Below are 21,741 nucleotides of genomic sequence, written 5' to 3'. Positions count from 1 at the left end.
GGCGCCGAGCCCTGCCTGGTCCTGCGCGCTCCAAGTGCCACAGGGTCCTGTCCCCCTTTTCTTGCCCTCCAGAGCCCTAACTCCGAGGGCACATCGGTCAGCCCGGCCGGCCGCAAGGACAAGACAGCAGCGGGGGGCCGGGGGCTTCACCCACAGAAATGGATGTTCTCACAGTTCTGGAGGCTGGATGGCCAAGATCAAAGTGCCACCAGTTTCTGGTGAGAGCTCTTTCTTGGGGTTATAGACGCTGCCTTCCCACTGTGAGCTCATATGGAAGGAAGAGAGAGACGTTGAGAGATTGAGAGACTGAGAGAGAAAGTACCCCTCTCTGGTGTCTCTTCTCACTAGAGCACTGATCCCATCCCGGGGGCCCCATCCTCAGGACCTCATCGAAACCCGATCACCTCCAAGTACCATCACACAGGGAGCTGGGCCTCAACATCTGGATTTTGAGGGAACACAATTAAGTCCAGACCCAAGAACAACAGCCAGATCACAGGGCCTCCCTGTCCGCTTCTCTCTCCACTGGAATGTCTTCAGAGTGTTTTCTTTAGTGGCTTCGTGGCTCCAGTTTAGAAAGCCCTTTCCTGCCCAGCACTCGGTCTGCTTCCCTTCCAATCCCTCAAAGGCAATATTAGTCCCACAGTAGCTGGCGGGACCCAGGAGTGTACGGTGGGGCAGAGACGGGGCTGAGGTCCCGAGGCCAGGACTGCGGACCCCTCGCCCAGAGCTGCTTCTCTCAGCCCGCAGCTGTCCTCATCTCACTGCCCCTCTGGTCCCTGGCCAGTTTCCAGTGATGCAGTGCATCCAAGCCATCCAGATGCCTCCCCTCCACTGTCACCACCCTGTCTGGTGCCACCACCTTCTCTCCCCTGGTTGACTGCACAGCCCCTTGACCAATCTCCCCACTCCTCCTCTCCCTCCCCTACAATCTACGCCCCTCCCGACAGCCAGGGGGATCTTCTGAAAATGCAATTTGGATCCTGTCCATCCTTCACACGAATGACTTCTCATTGCCCCACAACAAAGTCCAGACTTGTCACTGGGTGTAGAAGTCTTGGTCTGGACACGGGCTGCATCCTCAAACCCCTCTTTTGCAGCCTCTTCTTCAATCATTGGCCATTCTGGTTTCCTTGCTGTTTCAGAACATGCCAGTTGCTTCCTGCCCAGGGCATTTGCTTCAGCCTTTCCTTCTCTCAGGAACTCGGTCCTCTCAGAGACTGTCACTGCTGGTTCCTTTACCTCCATCCCCTTTCTGAAGTGGCCACAAGCTCCCTCCACCCCGTCCCTTTTGTCTTCTGAGCATTTGTCACCTCTCAAACTATCCTTCTTCTGCATTATTTATTTGTGTAAAACTATATTGACTGGAAGGCTTCCAATGGCCCCGTGCGGGTGACCAGGGCTGCCTCTAGGGTGTGAGGGTTGGAGAAATTGATTCGCATTTGGGGCCAGACATCACTACCCCCAACACACTCATACCCAGAGCTCCCGAAGAGATGGGTAAGAAGCCAGTGCCCCTTCCCCGAGCCCAAATCCTGACACGGTCCACACCTCTTTCCTGTGGGAGGGGATGGCTGGGGCAGGAGGGCCACCAGGCTCACTTCCTCAAAAGCCCGTCCTTCACCACCTTCTCCCAATTTGGCCCAGGACCACCTGTTATTCTTGCTCAGAACAGCTGTCTGGGGGTCCTCCTAAGCATCCTTACCATTTGAAATCTTACGGGTACTGGTGGGTATCCTTGTTTAATGCTTTACGTCTCCAAGAGGGCAGGGACCTGGCCTGTCTTACTCATCACTGTGATGCAGCACCAAGCCCAGTGCCTGGAGTTCATTAAGTATTTGTTGAATGAGTGCCTATTAACCTGTTTGATAAGAACCTCTGGAGGGCAGCCTTCCTCCCCTGCAAAGCCTGGCTCTAACAGCAGGCCAGGCACGGATGAGGTCAGATGGGCAGAGATGGGCAGGCGGGTGGTGGATGGGGATGCTTTCTGGCAGCAGGAGGAAGACTGGAGAGGAGGGATGAGGGAGGCCCCGGTAACCCCTCCACATGAGCAAGGATGCTGTTGCGGCTGGAGACCTGCTGCAGCCTGATCCCACGGGAGCTCAGGAGCGTGAGTGACACCACGGAGCTGGCTGCTCCGTTATTCCGTCATTAGCTGAGGGCAGCTCTAAGGGGATGGAGCGTCCCCTCCTGGTCCAGGACAATGATTGGGACCAACAGGGGCACCTGTGAACTGTGAGCTGCTAACACTCAGGAGCTGGGGGATGGGCGCTGGCCAATAATGGTATCGGGCAGGGCACCCACAGCAACCCTTACAGGTGGCATAGTCCACTCCACCGCCCGGAAATTAGCCTTCTTGTACCTTCCACTGGCTCTGTTCCTACCCTCTGCGGCATTGGGATGCACCCACTTGGCCACCCTCTGATATCTGTAGGCGGGGGGTTCAGACTCTGCTTGGGTGTCTCTAAGCATCCCCTGCAGCTCAGCGGAAGGCCAGCCTTGGCATGCAGACCTGTTCAAAGGAATCCTGAGTTCCTGGTGCAGCGATAAGGGAGCAGGTGGGAGTGTCTACCTCGGGAGCAAGAACCTGTAGCCTTGCACTCTTGTTATTTGGGGCCGCCTGCGTGGATCTCAATAACACTGTTTTCTCCAGTGTAAAAGCAAGAGTCGAATATTACACTAAGTCATCAGTGTGTTACTGACAGGCCCCATGTAGGAAAGGAAATTGTAACGACGTGAACTATTCACGCTTCACATTGCAATGATGCTGCTGACATGACAGCATGTTGTTTTTGTTTGTTTGGCTGGTTTTCCTTTTTTTTTTTTTCCAAAGTGAATTACAAAACGCCCTTCAGTGAGGAGACTGCGCACAGAGAAATTGCGCCCCACCCTGGAGGCTGTTATCTGGGCCAAGCGGGGTTACAGGATTGGAGAACAAAGGCCAGACACGTGGAGCCTCCTCTGTCCAGCTCCTGGGCCTGGTTTGGGGTGCCAGCACCTGCCCCCACCTCAACATAGCTGCGTCATGGGGCCCAAGAGCTGCGGTCTCCCCAAAGCTCCTCTACACCAGGCGACTGTGGTTTTTCCAGGAACAGTCAAAGTAGCCACATAATTATTATTATTATTTTTGAAGTATCACCACCTAACACCTGTCAGGAAACCTGGTTAAGAGGGCCTAGTCTGGAACACTGCCTACACTTGGGTTTGGAGGCGTCTCCCTGGTCCCACGGGCTCCTGTTACCCTGAACCCACCTCTCACCTCCTCCAGAATGGGAGCTTCCAGAGGACAGAGGCCCCATCGGTGGTGAGGGACTGGTGGGGGAGCGGTTCGCCATGGTCACCTGCCAGTGAGGGCTCCCTGCATGGCCAGCACTCCATGCCAGAGACCCTACGAATCATCGCAAGAAGCCTGAGTGTTCGCACCATCATTACTGTAGACAGCAAGACTGAGGCCAGCGAGGCTCTGTCACCCATAAAGACCCCGGGGTTTGGGACATGGCAGGAGGGACCTTGCCCTCAGTCTGACCGACACCAGGGGCTTTGTCCTGGCCAAGCCACCACCAAAGGCCACTCCAGAAGGCCTGGCCCTGGCTTGCCAAGAGCAAGAAGAGACAGGCTTGTTTCCAACTTTTCAGAAGTTTTATTATAAAGAAGTTTGAGAGAAGCACTGGGCACCGAGACAGACAATTTGCAGGGTCAGAAAACAGCTGCAAACATTAAGAACCCAAACCCAAACCAAACCCCCAAACCACGCACACTTTATGATAAACGGCATTTTTGTTTTCAATTGTTCTTCATAAATAGACAAGTTGTTTTTGGTCATTTTAAATAGATGGAGGATGTACAATTCAAAAAAAAAAAAAAGAAAAGAAAGCGCCATGTCTCTGAGTGTGGCTGTAAACTGTCCGGTTCTTGCTGTACAGATGGTGAAATGGTTTGGCAGCCTCTTTTGTGCATGTCTCCCGTAAGATAAAACTTTAAAAAAAAATGTGCTAAGGGTCATATAAAATGCTTTTTACCTTAAAGGAAACTACCTTCCCCCCCACAAGATAATCTTACAGATGTTTTCAGCACAGTTCTAAAACACTTAGTCAACTAGTACTTACACGGAGCCAGCAGTTTATAAGTTTCATAATCTCTGGTTCACACCATAAAACCGTATTTGCACGTCTGTGGCTGAGCTGCCCCCGCCCCATGTACCTGGGGGTGGGTTTCTGTTAGAGAGAGAGCCGTCCAGGGGGCAGCTCACACGAGCCTGGGCTGGGGCCAGACGTCCAGACGTAGGGTACAGTGGCAGGGCGAGGAGCGGGGTCCACAGTAACCCTGGAGCAAGCAGGTCAGGGGGCGGAAGGTTCCGGCAGGTTCTTTGGGCTGGTGGTGGGCGGCGGGCTGCCTCTGCAGAGTCTGGTGGGAGGTCGAGGAAGAGACTCAACCCTGGGGTGTCAGCTTGTCACTGCTCTCTCTCCTCCATCACCCCGCTTCCTGCCAAGGCCTCCTTCTGCTGTCAGCTCTTCAGGCTCTGAGCAGCGCCCTTCCAGCAAGCCTCGGGGAGGAGATGGAGGCGCGCTTAGGTGAGGTAGAGCGACTTATCCCTCGGGAGCAGGCTGGGGAGAGAGGAGGGACCATCAGGGCTGATGTGATCCCCCACCCCTACCTAATGCGACGCCCAGCCTGCAGGGGACTGGACACAGAGTCCAGGGCACATCAGGACACTAGCCCTTCACCCATCTCCGGATTCGGCTGCACCTCTGAGGATGAATGAGGGGCACGTGCTGGTCCCTCCCTGACTGTCTACCAAACAGCCCTCCTGGAATCCTGGCGGGGGACCACCTGTTCCTCAATGCTGAGGATACAAAATGCTCGAACCTCGAGGTGGGGCCAATACTGTGGTATGATTGGTATCCAGGGCTCCAGTGGGATCAGGCTGAAGTCAGTCTCCAGCTGAGGCCACACCCTCTGAGGCTCCCTCCCTGCTTGTCCTGCCTCCCTCCCCCACCTTCTCCTGCAAGTTCTCCCTGAACATGTACACGTCATCAAGGGCACCCAAATCCCTGCCCCAGTCTCTGCTCCTAGGGGACCTGAGCAAAGACAGACGGCCCAGCTGTCAATGTCATGTGCAAGCACGTGTGAACATAACCAGATGCAAAGCAAAGCCACAACACAGAGCTGGGCCTGTTTCCCTGGTTCAGGGCCTGGCGCCGGACCAGCTGAGTCCCTCTGGGGCAATGCTTTGCTCTGTGATCTCTCCTGAAGACAGCGGGCACCCAGTGCCCACAAGGACCCCCGCAGGGCTGACAGTGACCTGCAGTGTCCCCCTCACCTCTTCCCACCCCCCATCATCCCGTCCCCACCCTTCATGGGTCAGCAGGACAAGGGCAGTGCTAACATTGGGGGGGGGGGCCAACCTGCAGGTGCTGATGCCACACTCCCCGCTGGGGTAACTGCTGTCCCAGTCTCCGCTGCTCGTGGGGTTGGATGGGCCAGGGGAGCGGGATCCGGAACCACTGGGGAACTCAGAGATGTGAGGAAAGTCCTGCCATGGGGGGGAGGAGGAGGCGGGTGAGCCAAGGAGGGGAACGGGGTACACGTCTCAGGCAGCTAGTGGGGACGGGAGCTGTGTACGCCTGAGGGTGAGCCCAGAGACACCTCCCCAGCTTATAAAAATCTCTGCTCTGCCTCTCCGCCTGGACTGCTTCTTTCTTTTCCCCAGCAGAGCACCTTCTGAAAAATTCAACCCCATCTTAGCTGCATCGGGTGTGTGTGTGTGTGTGTGTGTGTGTGTGTGTGTGCATGTGAAGGACCTTCCTTTCCTGGACCTCAGCATCCCACTCTGTAAAATAGAGTTATTGGGCTGAGTGACCTCCCAGGGCCAAGTAAGCCTTGTAATTACCAGTGTCTGTGGAACAATTAGTAGGGTCAAGCTTCAAAGGCTTTGGGGAGGGTCAGGAGCTAGGGCTGACCTAGCAGAAGTCATGGTGGCCTTAGCCCCTCCAGCCAAACAACAGAAATGGACGCAGGTTGAGGGGAGGAGAGCCTGGGATACCTTAAGAATCTGAAGAATCTGTCTGGCAACTTACCAACTGTTCACTGCAGCCAGTACATCTCAGACAAGGTGTACTAGCCCCATTTCACAGATGTGGTAACTGAGGCTCAGAGAGCTAAGGGGCCAAGGCTGAGGTTAAATCCCAAGTTGCCTCCCCTTTCCACAAGGGGTCCCCTAGGGGCATGTTCTTGCTGGGCCCTGCTTACCTGTGGCCCTGGCGGTGAGGGGCTCATGGCCAGCTGCACCTGGAGCGCCATGGGCGTGGGCAGGACAGGAGGCTGGGGGGCTGGGGACATGCTAACAGGTGGACTGAGGAGGGTGCCCTGGGCGTGGGGGGGCAGTGGCAGCTGCTGGTGCAGGGTAGGACTGAGAGGGAAGGAGGGGGGCGGCGGTGGGGATGCGCTGAGGCCCGGCAGCAGCGACTTGGAGCCCAGTGTCCGGGCGAGGCTGGCGGGAGAGGCCCCGCTGCGGAAGGCCTGCAGGTCGGATGGCGTCAGGAAGGAGGCCAGGCCAGGCATGGCGTACATGGGCTGCTTGGGTGGGAGCATTTTGGCTGGTGGGTTCGCCTGAGTGCCCTTGGTCTCACCCTGGTCGGGGGAGCTCTGGAAGGAGACAGACACCGATCACTCTGGAGAAGGTGGATAAGCCAGAACTTGGGCCACGAGGCCATGTGGTTCTGCAACCTACTGGCATGGCTTCTGGCTGGCTGTTGAGCCCCTTGGGGAGAGCCCTGGACTAACCTGAGATAATTCAGGGTCCCACCACACTGAGCTCTGACCATCCAACTACCCCTCGCTTTAATCCCTGGGGGCTCCCCTGCCCACAGGGGAATCCACACTCTTAGAATCATCCAGCTGGGCTAGCCTCTATTTATGCTTCTCTCCAGCCTCTGTGCCTTTGCATATGTTGTTCCCTTGACCCAGGACATGCTCTTTGCTTGGCCCTTTATGGCCTAACCCAGAAGCCATGTTCTCTGCAGCAGCTTCCAGACCTGCCCCCACCCCCGCCCCCAACTTGGACCACACATCCACCGCCATGCTGAGCCTCCTCCGATGCCAGTGTGGACAGAGGCAGCAGAGAGTGTGGTCAGGAGTATGGGCCACATTTGAAGACTGGCAAAGACTGGGTTTGAATCATGGTACTGCCACTTAACAAGCTGGATAATTCCAGGCAAGTTGTTTAACTCCTCTGAGTATCGGGTTTTTGTTGAGAATTACATGAAATGAGATGCATATAAAGTACCCAGCGTGACCCCGGCACACAGTAGGTGCACTGGAGAAGTGAGCACATGGGTCTTATCTATCCCTTCCAAGACCTATGGTGCTGACCGTTCCCCTGGGCCTTGGTTCTTGCTCTGTCACTCAAGTGGCCCCACTCTTAGCAGAGCTGGGCCTCGGGACTGCAGGGGTTACCTTAGAGACGAGGCTGGCCCTGTAGGTTGCCAGAGCCTTCAGGTACTCCTTCTTTGCCGCTTCTGTCTTCCTCTTGTAGGCCTGAAAGGTCCAAGAGGTGGGCAACATCGGGGAGAGGTTAGATGGTCAGCCTGAGGTCACACAGCTGGCAACTAGCCTTTGCCTGTGAGCTAGGCCTGCTCCTGTTCCCCCGAAGGCCCTTGAGACGAGGCCATAGGAATACGGTCAGTGGACAGGAAAGCTCTGGCCTGGCCCCCAGACTATCAGAGTTGGAGGCACAGGATGGACGGAGATGCTTGTTCTCATTTTCTAGATGAGGAAGCAGAGGCCCACTTTCCTCTCCACTTAGCCAAGCTGCTAGTGAACGCAGCTGGAAAGGAGCCGAACTGGAAGAAACCTACCTTCCCAGCTTAGAGATGGGCAAACTGACCCCGGTGAAGACCTCTGCAGGAGCCTCTAGTTCCAGAGGCTGGGCCTGGCTTTAGACCTTCCAGGTCCAACCTCAAAGCCTTGGGGGGTGGCCCAGAAAGGGCTGGGGCTCACCTGCTTCTGCTCCTCTCCCAAGCTGTCCCACATGGAGGCCACGATTTTGGACACATCCCCAAAGGTGGCACTGGGGTTCTGTCCCTTGATGGCGGCCTGAGTGTCTCTGAAGAAGAGCGCATAGGCTGACACGGGTTTCTGCGGCTCATTGGGGTCCTTCTTCTTCTTCTTCTTTGGGTTCTTGGCCTTTTTGCCTGGGTCGGCTGAGGGTCTCTTCTCTCCTGACATCTGCCCGGGCGAGAGGAGTCAGACAACCAGAGAAGCCCAGGGCCTCCTGCCAGAGGGCACCTGTCTCAGCCTCAGGCAGAGCTGGACTTCCCTCAGCTGTCCCCTGCTTGCCCAGCCCTGCTCACACACGGGCAGCCCCTGGGGGCTGGCCACCCCGGACCTGAACACACACACACGCACACATGCCCAGGTTATGAGCCCTGCCTGGGTGTTTCATTTAACTCCTTAATGAGAATCAGCATGATGGCAAAGTTGATTCAAAGAAATACAAGAGAAAGAGATTGATTAATGCCCAACAGAGCAATAAACCTATCACCTTTGGGGCTTTTCATCTTTTTTCCTGGACAGAAGTCATTTGCATCTCCACAGGGAAAAATTAATTTGCCTTGCAATCAGACAAAAATTGTTTACATCTTTATCACTTTTTCCCCAAGTTAACATCTCCCTGTATGGAGTGTAAAGCCCCCTAATCAATAACGAAGGAGGAATCAAAACAAAGGTACGCTCTCCCAGAGAATCAGATAATTCTGGAATGAGCCTGTTAGACGATGCTGTGATACGCCATTGAAAGAACGTGCAGTTATTGGTTTTTGGACTATTTCCAAGTTTTGGAGATATGTGTGTGTGTGTGTGTATATATATATATGTTTTTTTATTTTTTTTTCTTAACAGCTCTCTCCTCTATGAGCACAAATAATCATTGATTACATAGGACTGGTCTCTTCCACCACATTTCAGCTGTGCTACTTGGAGCGCATGGCTTCATCCCCCTGCCCTCTTTGAAGTTTTTGGATGGGGTGAGGTTAACGTAACTGTCATCAGGTGTGGCCTCACCCTGGCCTCGGAAGCAGTTACACTCCAGGACCACAATACTGTGAGCATCTGACTTAGGGCATCTTCCCTGCGTGGGGAGAGGGTGGGAATGCTCACCACAGTTTAGAACTCTCAGGCCACCTAGGGACCAAGGATTTTGGTCAAAGGCCCTGGATCCTGCAGTTGAAGACCATGGCTCTATGCATCAAGAAAAGGAAGGTGACGCCATGGATTGATAAGGAAACCACAGGCCAGCAGACAGGACTCAGGCCTGCACCTCTGAGGGGCAGTGTGGGGCAGTCTGCAGCCCCCTTGGTTCTGGCCCTGAGTGTCTCTCTGCAGCCGCCCACCTCTCCAAGCCTCAGCTCCGTGAGCCCCAGGGCGAGACTCTAACAGGACAGGGAGGTGGGTGCACCTTGTAACCGGAGAGCTGGGCAGACGTGGCCTTGCAGGTGGTTGGGAGGGCATATGCTGGAGCCCGACTGCAACCACCTCGGTTGAATGCCTGGTTCTGTGACATTTGATAAATTACTTAACCTCTCTGTGCCTCAGTTTCCTCATTGGCCAGTCAGAGAAAATAACAACACCTACCACACAGGGGTGTGATGAGGGTTACTTGGATTCACATCCTTCGTGCCCTTAGAAAAGTGTCTGGCCCCTGGAAGTGTTTTAGAACTGGTTGTTAAATTAAAAAAATAAAATAAAATAAAAACCACCCCTGCCTGGACTACACTAGAGACTAAGTTATCCTGAGGATGGAGCTAGACCAGGGGCCAGAGGCGCCCACCCCAGCCACTCTGTTAGGTGGCACCAGCCCCTTGGTTATCACCCCAGGCCTCTGCAAGGACACCGCGTGGAAAGGGGTGAGAGGCCCTGAGGAAGAAGAAAGGGAGGCAGGAGTTGTGGGACCAAGTCTTGATTCTGCCACCATCTCACTGGGAGATTCTGGGCAAGCACATCCACCCCTGGCCATTCTTGGCCTCTGTTTCCTGCCCCAGTAAAACAAGGTCCTCTCCCGCAGGGAGGGAGATTTAGAGTCAGTGTAGAGAAAAGACTGCAGCCAGGACAGGTGGTGAACTCTCATCCCTGACATGTTCTTGAAAGGGCAGGACCATCCCTGGTCCCAGGGACGTGGAGGGGGAAGGCACGGCCCCACCTGGAGGAGCAAATCACTTTTACTGCTCCAGCCACCAGTCAGTGCTGCCCAGAGGTGCCCACTGCTGGACCACACATCTTTGTGGTTCTCCTAAGTGGCCAAAATACGTGGCCCCGAGGATCTTGCCAAAGCCATCAACGCCACTGAAATGATCCACTGACCATTCAGAAGGAAGATTTCACCATGTTTCCCCAGAATTTTCCTCCCCCTTGTTTTCCAGCAAAGGGTACAGTTACCCGCTTCTAGACTTTTCTAGAGGTAGGTGATGCTCACATCCATGCAGGGGCTGTCCCCTTGTTGATGGGAGGGCATCTTAAGGCATCTTTAGGCTTTGCATCTGCACCCCTACATACCTTGAAATGCGCTTCTGACTCCTCCTCCTGAGTTGAACTGGAGGGAGAGGGGGTCGCAGACTTGCTCCCTGGGGGGGATGGGGAGCTGTGGGCGATGCCGCTCCGGATGCCCATCTGAGAAATGAGCTGGGACTGGCTGAGGGCGCTCATGTGGCTGGCCAGCATCGCCGGGCGGCCCAGCAGGGGCCCTGGCCGGCCCGAGTCATAGGCAGCAACCTCCGAGTGGACCATCTCCTGGATCTAAGAGAGGAGGAGAGGGCATGTTGAGTTAGAAAGGACCACTACGTCTGCGTTAGGGGACTTGGGGCAGGGGGTGCACTCTGAGCTGTGGCTCTCCCACGGCTCCCTGAGAGGCGAGCGTCCATTCTCTTCTGACCTCTGCATGACTCAGTGCACCTGTAGGGGGGCCCACGGCTCCTGAACAGTTTGCCATTCTGTTGATACTCACCTTGGACAGATGGTCAGCATCTCAGCCCTTGCTCGAGAGCCCAGTCCAGCTGTGAATAGATCATTTTATGATACTGGGTTTTCCCCCTGGAACACGGTATATCTTTACATTTATTCACTATGCAGCATGAGAGCAAAGAGCACAGACACTGGAAGCTGACTGCATTTTGAATCCTGGTTCTGCTGCTTATACACTGTGACTTTAGCTAAGTTACTTAACCTCTCTGTGCCTTAGTTCCTTCACTGAAAAATTCGGGTAATGATTAAGCCCACCTTCTACGGTTGTTAAGGATTAAATGTGCTTGGCACACAGTAAATCCTACACTGTATAAGGGTTTGTTAAATACATAGAATAAATAAATCCCTTAATAAAAATTTGTACTTTTTTTCGCAGTAGGTCAGTAATTTTTTCATTAACTATTCCCCATGATATTTTCTAACTGGTTATTTTTGGAATATAAAGAAAGCTACTTATTTTTACATACAGGCATTTCTCATACTAAACACATTTAGAATAGTGTGTACTTTTCACCTAAAAATTTTATATATACCCACACACACTCTGTTCAGTGAGGCATACCAATTTGCATACTCTTATAATTATGTTTATTTCCTCTGAATTTGTGGTTAAATTCTAATTTCTAATGTCCAGTATCTGTGTTTTCCTCTCACTTTTTCTTCATTAGGCAAGCTCACAGGTTTTCAATTTTTTTCATTTTGTGGGATTTTTTTTTCCTCTTCAAAAGAATCAAATCTCAAATTTATCATGTCTACTCCATCTCTGTTTTCTAATTCTTCAATACCTAATTTTATCCTTATTAATCTCTTCCTCTGATTTTTGAAGATTCATGATTCCTGCTTCCCCCTCAATTCTGAGTCTCATTTTCAATTCACTGTTCTCATTCTCAAGGTTTAGAAATAAATTTTCCCCTGACCATGACCTTAACATTTTGCAGACATCATCATGTGAGATTTTCATTATTGTTCTTTTTATGTATTTATTTTTAAATTTTAGTTTTCATTTCCTCTCTCATTGAATAGATATTTAAGAAGAGTTTTGAAATTTCTAAGAGGTTAACATTTTTTATTGTTTTTTCCCTTTTGCTACAAATTTCTAGTAACAATAGTGATCAAAGAAAACGGTCCATACTGTTGAACTTCTGAGAATGTATTCAGGTTCCTTTAGGACACAAATATGTTTAAATTCTGCATACACTTCACAGTATTTAAGGGCAAAGAATGAGCTGTGCTTACAGGTTAATCTGACTGTATAACTTAATTTATAACCGTCTTACCAGTGGTGATTATACTATTTCGATTTCTTTGGTTTATCTAAGTCGCCTACAACTTTTCTGCTCCCATCCAACTCACCCTTTAATGCTTAAAGTGTTTATTTTGGGAGTCTGATGCTGGTTTTTATGAAAAAGAAAGCTGGCAATTATACCTTCATTATGGATTGAACTTCCGTGTTATTATAAAGTGTTTCATTTTTTAATCTCATGTTTGCCTTGAATTCAGGGGAGTCTGATATGAACATTCCTGTCCTCGTCTATATATATGTACTTGTTTGAGTTTGTCTGGCCGTTCTTCATTTCTGAGGAACTTTCTTTTTTACGTGTCTCTCGGTTTTCAATTTTTTAGGGTTATCTTTGTCAGATGTTGGGTTTTGTGTTATGGTCAGCTTTAGAAAAAGAACCGAGCTGTTTCTCTTTTTCTTTATGTCCTGGAAGAGTATAAATAACAAAGAAATAATATTTTCCTTAGAGAACTGAAAGAGTTTAGATATAAAACCATCTGAGGCCCAGGGTTTTTTGAAAGACTGGTTTTCACAGTATTTCCCATGGCTAATTGGTTTAAATTAGTTTCCATGTTCTCTTGAGTTACTTTGGTTATATTCATATATATATGTACACATGTATCTAGAAAATCGTATTCTTGATCCACATTTTTAACACTACTAGCACATAACTGGGATACTATTGTCATATTTTAAACCCACTCTGTGGTTTGAAATGGCCATTCTCAATTGTATATCGTGAAGGCGTGTTGCTTTTTCATGTTTTCCTTCTCAAAAGTTTCTGTATTTTTAACTGTCCGAAGAACCAGTTCTTATATTTAAAAAATTAATTTGACAGCTTTTCTGATCATTCACTAAATTTTGCTTTCCTCTATTACTACTGACTTCAGGTATCATATGTTGCTTTTTATATAGCTTTTCAAATTAACCAATTTACTTATTTTCACTTTTTCTTTTTTAATAATAGAAGTACTTAGGGCAAGGGTTCAAACATTTTGAACACTTCTGCCGTGTAGGAGATATTTCTGGCTTTTAACCAGGAGGATAGGATGTTGCTACTGACATCTAGCAGGTACAGGGGCCAGGGAAGCTGCCAAACACCCTGTAACGCACAGGATGCCCCCGACAAAGAATTAAGTGTCCCAGAATGTCAAGACTGCTAATGCTTAGAAGTTCTGCTCTGTCACAGTGATTTTTCCTCATGAGGAGGACTGTAGCTGTATCATAGAGATACTTTTAAAATACACTACAACTGAAGATTTAATTTTCCTTTTTACCCTAAAGTTATTTGGAAAAGAATATTTAACGTATCCTTTTGGGATTGTGGTCAGAGAACATGACTCCTAGAATTCTATCTTTTTGGTATTGAAGTTTTCATTATGGCTTAAGATATTAACTTCTGTAAAACTTCCGTGTACCACTGAAACAATGTTTACTCTGGAATGCACACATTTCTCTATGTGTTTATTCAATAAACTGTTTTGACTACTTTAGCTGGGGAATCTTGAGAAAAATGAGTTAAAGCCTCCCACTACTAGTGTGACTCTGTCAGCTTCTCTATAGAATTTAAACAGATTTTCTTTTTATTTATTGATGTGAAGTTATTCTTTCCCACAAATGTTCCAGAATACTCTATTTTCATTATGGTCCCTCCTTGTTAATTAAAAAAAAAAAAGTATCTTTGTCTCAACTAATGTTTCTATCTTAAATCCTACTCTATCTATGGCAATTATCACTCTATTCCTCCACTGTTTTATTTTTGTTTGCATCACTCTAAGTGCGAAATTTGTAAATGGCATATAGGTAGATTTTGTTTCCGAGTTCTTAATATAATAGATTGTGAAATACATATTTGATTATTATATTAATCATAAAGTAACCTGAGAAACAGAGTGAACTGTTTTAAAGAGTAGAAGGTTTTACAAACAATCCGATTAAAAAATGGGCAAAGGACTTGAATAGACACCTTGAAGACATACAAATGGTCAACAGGTACATGAAAAGGTGCTGTTGTTGACGACAACATCCCTAGTCACCAGGGAAATGCAAACCAAAGCCACAATGAGATATCACCTCGCACCTGTTAGAATGGATGTTATCAAAAAGACAAGAGATAAACTAGTGTTGGCAAGGGTGTGACAAAGGGGGACCTCTGTACACTGTCAGTGGGAATGTAAAATTGGTGCAGCTACTATGGAAAACAGTATGGAGGTTCCTCAAAAACTTAAAACCAGAACTACCATATGATCCAACAATCTCACTTCTGGTTATCTATCCCAAAGAAATGAAATCACTAGCTCCAGGAGATAGCTGCACCCCCGTCCATGGTCACTGCAGCAGCATTCACAACAGCCAAGTCATGGAAACAACCTAAGCATCCATGAACAGATGAGCTGATAAAGAAAATGTGGTACAATGTTGCTCAGCCATAAAAAAGAAGGAAACGCTGCCTTTTCCAACAATATGGATGGACCTTGAGAGCATTATGCTAAATGAGATAAATCAGACAGAGAAAGACAAAACACTTTATGTTTTCCTATGTGGGATCTAAAAAAGCTGAACTCAAAGAAATAAAGAGTAGAATGGTGGACACCAGGGCCAAGGGGGTGAAGGTGGTCAAAGGATGTAAACTTCCAACAAATACAATGTATAAATTCTGGGAATCTAATGTACCACCTGGTGACTCTGATTAAGAATACTATATTATATACTTAAAAGTTATTAAGAGAGTAGATCTTATATGTTATCACCACACGCACACAAACACACAAAGGTAACTATGTGAGGGATGAGGTATTAATGAACCTTATTGTGGTAATCATGTCACAATACATACATGCATCGAATCATCACGTTGTATACCTTAAACTTAACCTACATTAAATGTCAGTAATATCTCAATAAAGCTGGCAATTTTTTTTAAACACTTAGATAAAGAATAGAAGGTTTTAAAATCTATTCTCTAAATATCTCTTTTCCATTTCAGTATGTATACATTCTCCCTTCCACGAATCTTAAACAAGAATCCAACATTATTTCTTCAAGGGCAAATTGGCCTTGGGACTCTGTGTTTAGGGCTTGTTTTTTGCTTCTTCTTCTTTTTTTATTTCATGGCTGCCTGCTTTAAAATTCTTTCACCAGACAGTCCTGACTCAGTAGTTTATATTGCCAACACTTGATAATGGCAGACTTTGAATTTTCGCAGATCTGTTAAGTCTGAAATGCTCCCAAAGTTGTCCCAATTTGCACTGCCCTGTTTCCTAGAGAGGTCAAATTCCTTTTCATACCATTTGGGTTTCTATTTATAGAATTATAATGTTGGGAATGTAAATCAGTTAGATAAACATTTTAGGAAGCATTCTGATAACACATATCCTATAATCGAGCGATTCTACTCCAAGATATTTACTGTAAAGAACTTTCCCTGGTACACAAGAAGACACATATACTGCAGAAAATTTTAAAGACTTTGAAATGGGCAGGTGAGTTTCCTTTCAATGGCATGCTGGCTGTGGGCTAGTGGACCTCGCGGTTTTCTGTTTCTATAGGAATGTGTGCCTTTGTCTTTGACTAGGCTATTTTACGACTTTGTAAGCTGTACAAAAATGATATTAGTGCAACTTATCTTTTTATCATTAAATTTTTAAAAATAGTGGTAAAATACACATAACATAAAATTTACCATCTTAACCATTTTTAAGTATGTAGTTCAATGGTATTAAGTATATTCACATTGTTGTGCCACCATCACTACTATCCATCTCCAGGGCTCTGTCCATCTTGCAAAACTGAAAACTCTGTATCTATTAAACAATAACTTCCTATTCCTTCCTCCCTGCAGCCCTTGGCAACCACCATTTTACTGCTATGAAATTTGACTACTAGTCTATGAATTTGACCACCCTACGTACCACCTGTAAGTGGAATCATACAGTATTCTGTAACTGGCTTATTTCACTTTGCATAATGTCCTTAATGTTCATCCATGTTGTAGCCTGTGTCAGAATTTCCTTTCCTTTAAAGGCTAAATAAAACTCCATTGTATGCATATACCACATTTTGTTTATCCATTCACCAACTGATGGACACTTGGATTGCTTCCATGTTGTAGCTATTAAGAATAATGTTGCTATGAACATGGATGTACAAACATCTCTTTAAGACCCTGCTACCAATTCTTTTGGGTATATGCCCAGGAATATAATTGCTGGATCATATAGTAATTCTATTTTTAATTTTTGAGTAACTGCCATATTATTATCCATAGAGGCTGCACCATTTTACATTTCCACCAACAGTGCACAAGGGTTCCAATTTCTCCACATCCTCGCCAACACTTGCTTTCTCTCTCTCTTCGATAGTAACCATCCTAATGGAGTGCAACTGATTCTTATGCATAAAATGCATAAAAATGTAAATAAATGTTGCCTGGTGGAGGTACCAACTGAACCCCCCCTGTAGAAAAGAGGAGTCTAAACAGTATACTCTTGCTCTATAGACATCAACCCATTTTGTATTTATTAGGAAATTTATTTCAGCATTCTTTTTTTGTTTGTATGTATTTTTATTGAAGTACAGTCAGTTTACAATGTTGTGTCAATTTCTGATGTTATTTCAGCATTCTTGATTGCCTACACACATACTTATTTATCAGATTCTCCTCTGAGCTGATTATAATATCTTACTGGCTTCCTCATTAATGAATGAATTAAATAAATGGACATGTTTTCATTTTATATTTATATGAGAGTCACGATGCTATCTTTTAAAAATTATACATTACAACAAGGGTCGTTACAGTATTTTTTTTTTAATTATAGAAAAACTGGGAATAATCTAAATGTTCGCCAATTAGGAAATGGTGAAAATCTGTGATCTATTCACATTATGGAATTGTGTACAGAGTTCAAGTGAATGGCCTGGAACCATAACCTACCAATGAGGATGAACTCAAAACAATAATGGGTGAAGAGTTTCAGAAGGGTGCATACAGTATAATACATTTATGTACATGTTCAAACCATAAAACATCACTATAAGTGTCTAAGGACAAATAAAAACACAGCAAAAGCATAAAAACACCTACTACAGCCCCCTTCTTCTGCAGGATGGGCGTGCCCCGGGCTCCCTGAGATATCAGGCTGAGGCCAGTCTCTGGCTGAGGTCACATCCTTGCTTGACTTCTTCTTCTGTGGACCCTGATTCTTTCTCCTTCAATAAACAATGTTCACAAGAATCCTCATCTCAGGCTCTGCTTCTAGGGGCCTCATCTAAGTCACTCTCTGTCGGGGCAACTGGTCTCCCTTCTCTGTGGGCTACATCCCATCGAAATCAAATCATGCTCACTTCTCTCCTGTAAAAATCTCCCTGAGGTCCAAGTCTCCTAAAAACTGCTGTCCCACCTGTCTTCCCTGCACAGCCAAACTTCTGCAGAGAACTGTCTACCCTCATTGTCACTAGGACCTCCCCTCCCATCAGCAACTTATCTGGAGTGTACCCTCATTACTACCTATACCACTGTCATCTTCATCATCCTCACCCCATCCTCATCAGGAGGAAGAGGAGGAGAAACTTATATTAAGCATCCAATATATGCAGTGCTAAGCTTTTCCATCTGTAGCACCTATGGCCCATTTAATCGTCACAGCTACTGTATGAGGTGGGTAATATAATCACCCCCAGCCGAGGAAGCCAAGGCTCAGAGAGGTTGGGAGACTTGCCCATGATCACACAGCTACTGAAGGTGGAGCTGGGTTTCTTCAGACGGTCACATTTTCTTGCTAAGCTATGATGCCTTTACCAAGACACATATCAGTCCTTGAGAAGGACACCTTCCCTCTGTCCAGGGCCTGACTCTTGGCGTCCAGCTACTTCCTAGTCATGCCTTCTTGGTTTTCTTCAGCCCAGCCCTTACACACTGGCATTCCTCCAGCTTTATCCCACCTTCCCTCCTTTCTTACAAGCCCCTGGGTGAGTTGTGGCTTCTGCATGAATGCTTACAAGTCGGGGGTCATCCTCTAGAGATCATTCCAAATTTCCATGTCCCCCCTAAGAAAGTGTTTCATCTAAAGCCAATTTCAGGCTTTAAAAGAAAAAAAGGGAGCTTGCCAGAGTGGTACCTAGAAGTGGTCAGACAATGTCCATCCCTCCACGCCTTCTAGTATTCTCTCCTAGTTCATAGGACCTTGTCCTCAGGCAGATGCACCCTGCTCTGCCCAACATGTTTGGTAACCATCACCTTTCACCCTAAGCAGCTACAGCAGGTGTTGTGACGGGCTCTCCCCTTTGCCCTCGGCCTTCCCTCCAGGTCCCCTCACAGGGTTCTTGCAGTGGCTACTGGTTTCCTGCGCCTCCCTGCCTGAGAGCGTTCTCTGTCCAAGGAGGCTGGAAGTGCTAAGCCCCAGAAATGACCCTCAGTCCCTGAGGGGCAGGAGTCTGTGGATTAAAAGCTCGGCTTCCCCTCCCCTCCAGAGGACAATTCTGAGTTGCATTCCATGCGCCTCTCGGAGGGTCTGCGGCAGGATTCCACTTGGTCCAGATGGTCACAGCTCATCAACCTCCCCTTACTGGCTCTCTTCCCTTTCTGTCTCACATCCCTTCTTCCTTTGCAGAACTTCCTGGGCTCACCCCTCAAACTACTGCACCCAAACCTCTGTGTCGGAGTCTGCTTTTAGGAGGACCCCGAAAGAAGACATCAGCCCTTCTCCCCCACCCTGCACCCACATGGCTTCCTTGAGTCCAGGTGCTATGCTGGCCACTAGAGTGACCCTTCACGAGTATAAGGTCTCCTTTCTGCTCAGAAGCTTTCAGTAGCTCCCCTGTCACCTGCTAGCATGGGCCTAGCCTTGTAGAACATCCCACAAAGATCTGCCCCATCTCTTTCCTCCTGATTTCTCCAGATCCTTCCTGGAGCTCCCCCTGGAATATGTGAGCTTCTCCCAAGAACAGAGACTCTGGCTCTCTGGTCCTTTTTTCTGGGTCATCAGCCTTCGAGGCTTACCTGAAACATCACCTCCTCAGAGAAGCTTTCCCTGATCTCTTCCGCTCCTGACTCCTCTGGCCACACCTTTTACCCGAGCCTCGCCCAGAGCCCACTGTGGTGAGCACGGAGCACCAGCTGCCGAGATACATAACACGCTTTCCCAGCCCCGGGCAGGTGGCCCGGCCCTCAGCTGGCACTTCCGTCTGCTAACCAAGTGAACCAAGCCTCCTGCTTCTCTCCTGGAAGCACATGCACACGTCCAGGAACCACATATGCATCCTCTCCAGGAAGGATGAAACAGAGGAAGCAGCGAGAAGGCATCGCTGCGAACGTAATTAGGTTTGTCTGGCTTAATAGATTCTCAGGGCTGCAGGACACAGAGGTGTTTTTCACAATCCTTCATTTGCAGTCTCCATGGAGAGCACCCCGGGTGCTGAGGGCAGTGCCACACGGCAGGGAGAGAATAAGAAATCACATCTCTCTCCTTCCCGCCTTCTGCTGATTCACAGAATGAACACCCGCCCTGCTTCCTCTGAGGCAGGGAAGAGGCGTCATTCAACACAGCCTCAAGCTCTGCCCAGGGAACTGGAACAGGTTTTTCCAGAGGCAACAGCAGCTCTGCTCAGTTCTCTCACTGAAGCCTCTGCCTCAGCTCCAGAGGGTCCAGAAACTTCTCCTTAATTTCCGAGCACAATCAAACCCCAAAGGAAAATTAACAAGCCACTGACCAGCATTTTACAATCCTTTCCATAGTCTCACAGTAGCTCTTCCCAACAGATGCTAATGTCCCCGTTTTATGGAAGATGGTAACAGTAATAATAATGAAAACAATACCAACTATTATGCCGAGTGAGCGCTCGCTATGTCCCAGGTACTGTGCCAGGAGCTTCATGAACAAACTTTTGACATAAACACTCTTATCACCCTCATTTTATAATAAAGACACTGAAACTCAGAGAGGGTAAGTGACTTTCCCAGGGTCACACAGCTGGGTAGTAGGGACGTCTGGCTGTCTTCCAAGACTGAGATCTTTTTAGTGCCCCCGTGCAGGAGTGGGGTGGAGGGACCATGCCTGCAGGTGCTAAGGGGATGGCCCCAGGCTTTAAGCAGAGGTGGGTCAGAACCCAGGTCTGTGCACTGACAGCTTCTGGGGAGCCCTCTGATCTGTACCAGAGACCCCGAATAGTAGTTTCCTATCGCTGTTGTAACACATTACCACAGACTTGCTGGCTTAAAAGAACACAAACTCATTATCTCACAGCTCTGGAGGCCAGAAGTGCAAAATCAGTCTCACTGGACTAACGTCAAGGTGCAGGCAGCGCTGATTCCCTCCGGAGGCTCCAGGAGAGAATCTGTCTTCTCGCTTTTTTTTTTTTTCCCCAGAATGGATGTGGTCCTTACTCCTTGGCTGGTGGCCCCACATCACAAGGCCTTTTCTCTCTCTGCTTCCATCGTCACATCAGCTACTCTGGGTGTTGTACACTCCTCTCTGCTCTAATCAGGACTCATGCTTGCATCATAGGGTCCACCCAAATAATCCAGCATAATCTCCCCATCTGAAGGTTTTAACCTTATCACATCTGCAAAATCCCTTTTGCTGTATAAGGTAACATTCAAAGGCTCCAGAGATTAGGTCACGGCCATCTAGGGGGGCATTATTTAGTCTCCTGCACCCCAAATCAATGAAGTGGGGAGTCACACCCAAAGCTCCCCTACACTGACCTTCTCAGGGACACACCGCTCTCTGACGTTTCCTCAGGCTTTAAGAGTCAAATATCTGAAAACTATTTTCTTTTAGGAAAAAAAAAAATTCCAGCACAAAAGAGATAGAAAGCCCATAGGAAGCTTTCCCCAGTGCCTGCCTCTCGCCCCGAAGCCACGTCAGTATTTCTAATAAACTTTCATGCTTGGTGGGAGATCCCTCGCACGCTGACAAATTTCTCCTGAAATTTGAGATGTCTTGTTCAGAGTAATAGCTATAGCGCACAGGTGCCCAGCTGCTATTGTAAAATCAGCAAGCATTTAATTGAAACAAACGACTATAATAATAGTACATTATCCCTGCAGGCCGAGCACCATCACAGTTTTAATTATTGAGTTAAGCGTCAGACTAATTTATCCTTTAAAGCAACAGCCCCATTCCTGGCTACACTGATCATCTTGTTATAAATATGAAGGCACCAGCAGGGAAGGATGTAAATGGAAAGCAATTTGTCCTCTTTGGGGCTGGTTTTTTTTTGGAGAAAGGTTTGCCAACACATGTTGCTGAGACACTGGGTCTGGGATGGCCCTGCTGGGAGCGTGAGATTTCTGCTGGGTTGGAACGGGGGCTGTGGTCCTTGGACTTCCCATCTCTGGGACGCAGGCTCTGACCCCTCTGCTTGGAGCCTGCATTAGCTCCCAACTGCACCCAAGTAAAAGCCTGAGTCCTTACCAAGCCGCAAGCTCCTAGAACAACCACCGCCAT

General features: G+C 48.2%; 1 protein-coding gene across 2 annotated transcripts in view; it reads right to left on the bottom strand.

The window, feature by feature from the left end:
* Positions 1–3,617: 3,617 nt before the first annotated feature.
* TOX2 (TOX high mobility group box family member 2) overlaps positions 3,618–21,741 on the bottom strand; it is a 120,926-nt gene continuing 102,802 nt past the window's right edge. For both annotated transcript variants that reach the window (XM_032461206.1, XM_032461207.1), the window contains exons 4-9: positions 10,549–10,788; positions 7,999–8,226; positions 7,456–7,536; positions 6,250–6,645; positions 5,406–5,533; positions 3,618–4,604 (exon numbers count right to left, since the gene is read on the bottom strand). In XM_032461206.1, the coding sequence (XP_032317097.1) occupies positions 4,568–4,604; positions 5,406–5,533; positions 6,250–6,645; positions 7,456–7,536; positions 7,999–8,226; positions 10,549–10,788 (1,110 nt within the window). In that variant the 3' untranslated portion in view covers positions 3,618–4,567. The remainder of the gene's footprint in view (positions 4,605–5,405; positions 5,534–6,249; positions 6,646–7,455; positions 7,537–7,998; positions 8,227–10,548; positions 10,789–21,741) is intronic.

The sequence above is a fragment of the Camelus ferus genome, chromosome 19 (assembly GCF_009834535.1).
Source record: "Camelus ferus isolate YT-003-E chromosome 19, BCGSAC_Cfer_1.0, whole genome shotgun sequence".
Classification (NCBI taxonomy): domain Eukaryota; kingdom Metazoa; phylum Chordata; class Mammalia; order Artiodactyla; family Camelidae; genus Camelus; species Camelus ferus.
This window is presented reverse-complemented; position numbering and strand designations above follow the sequence as displayed.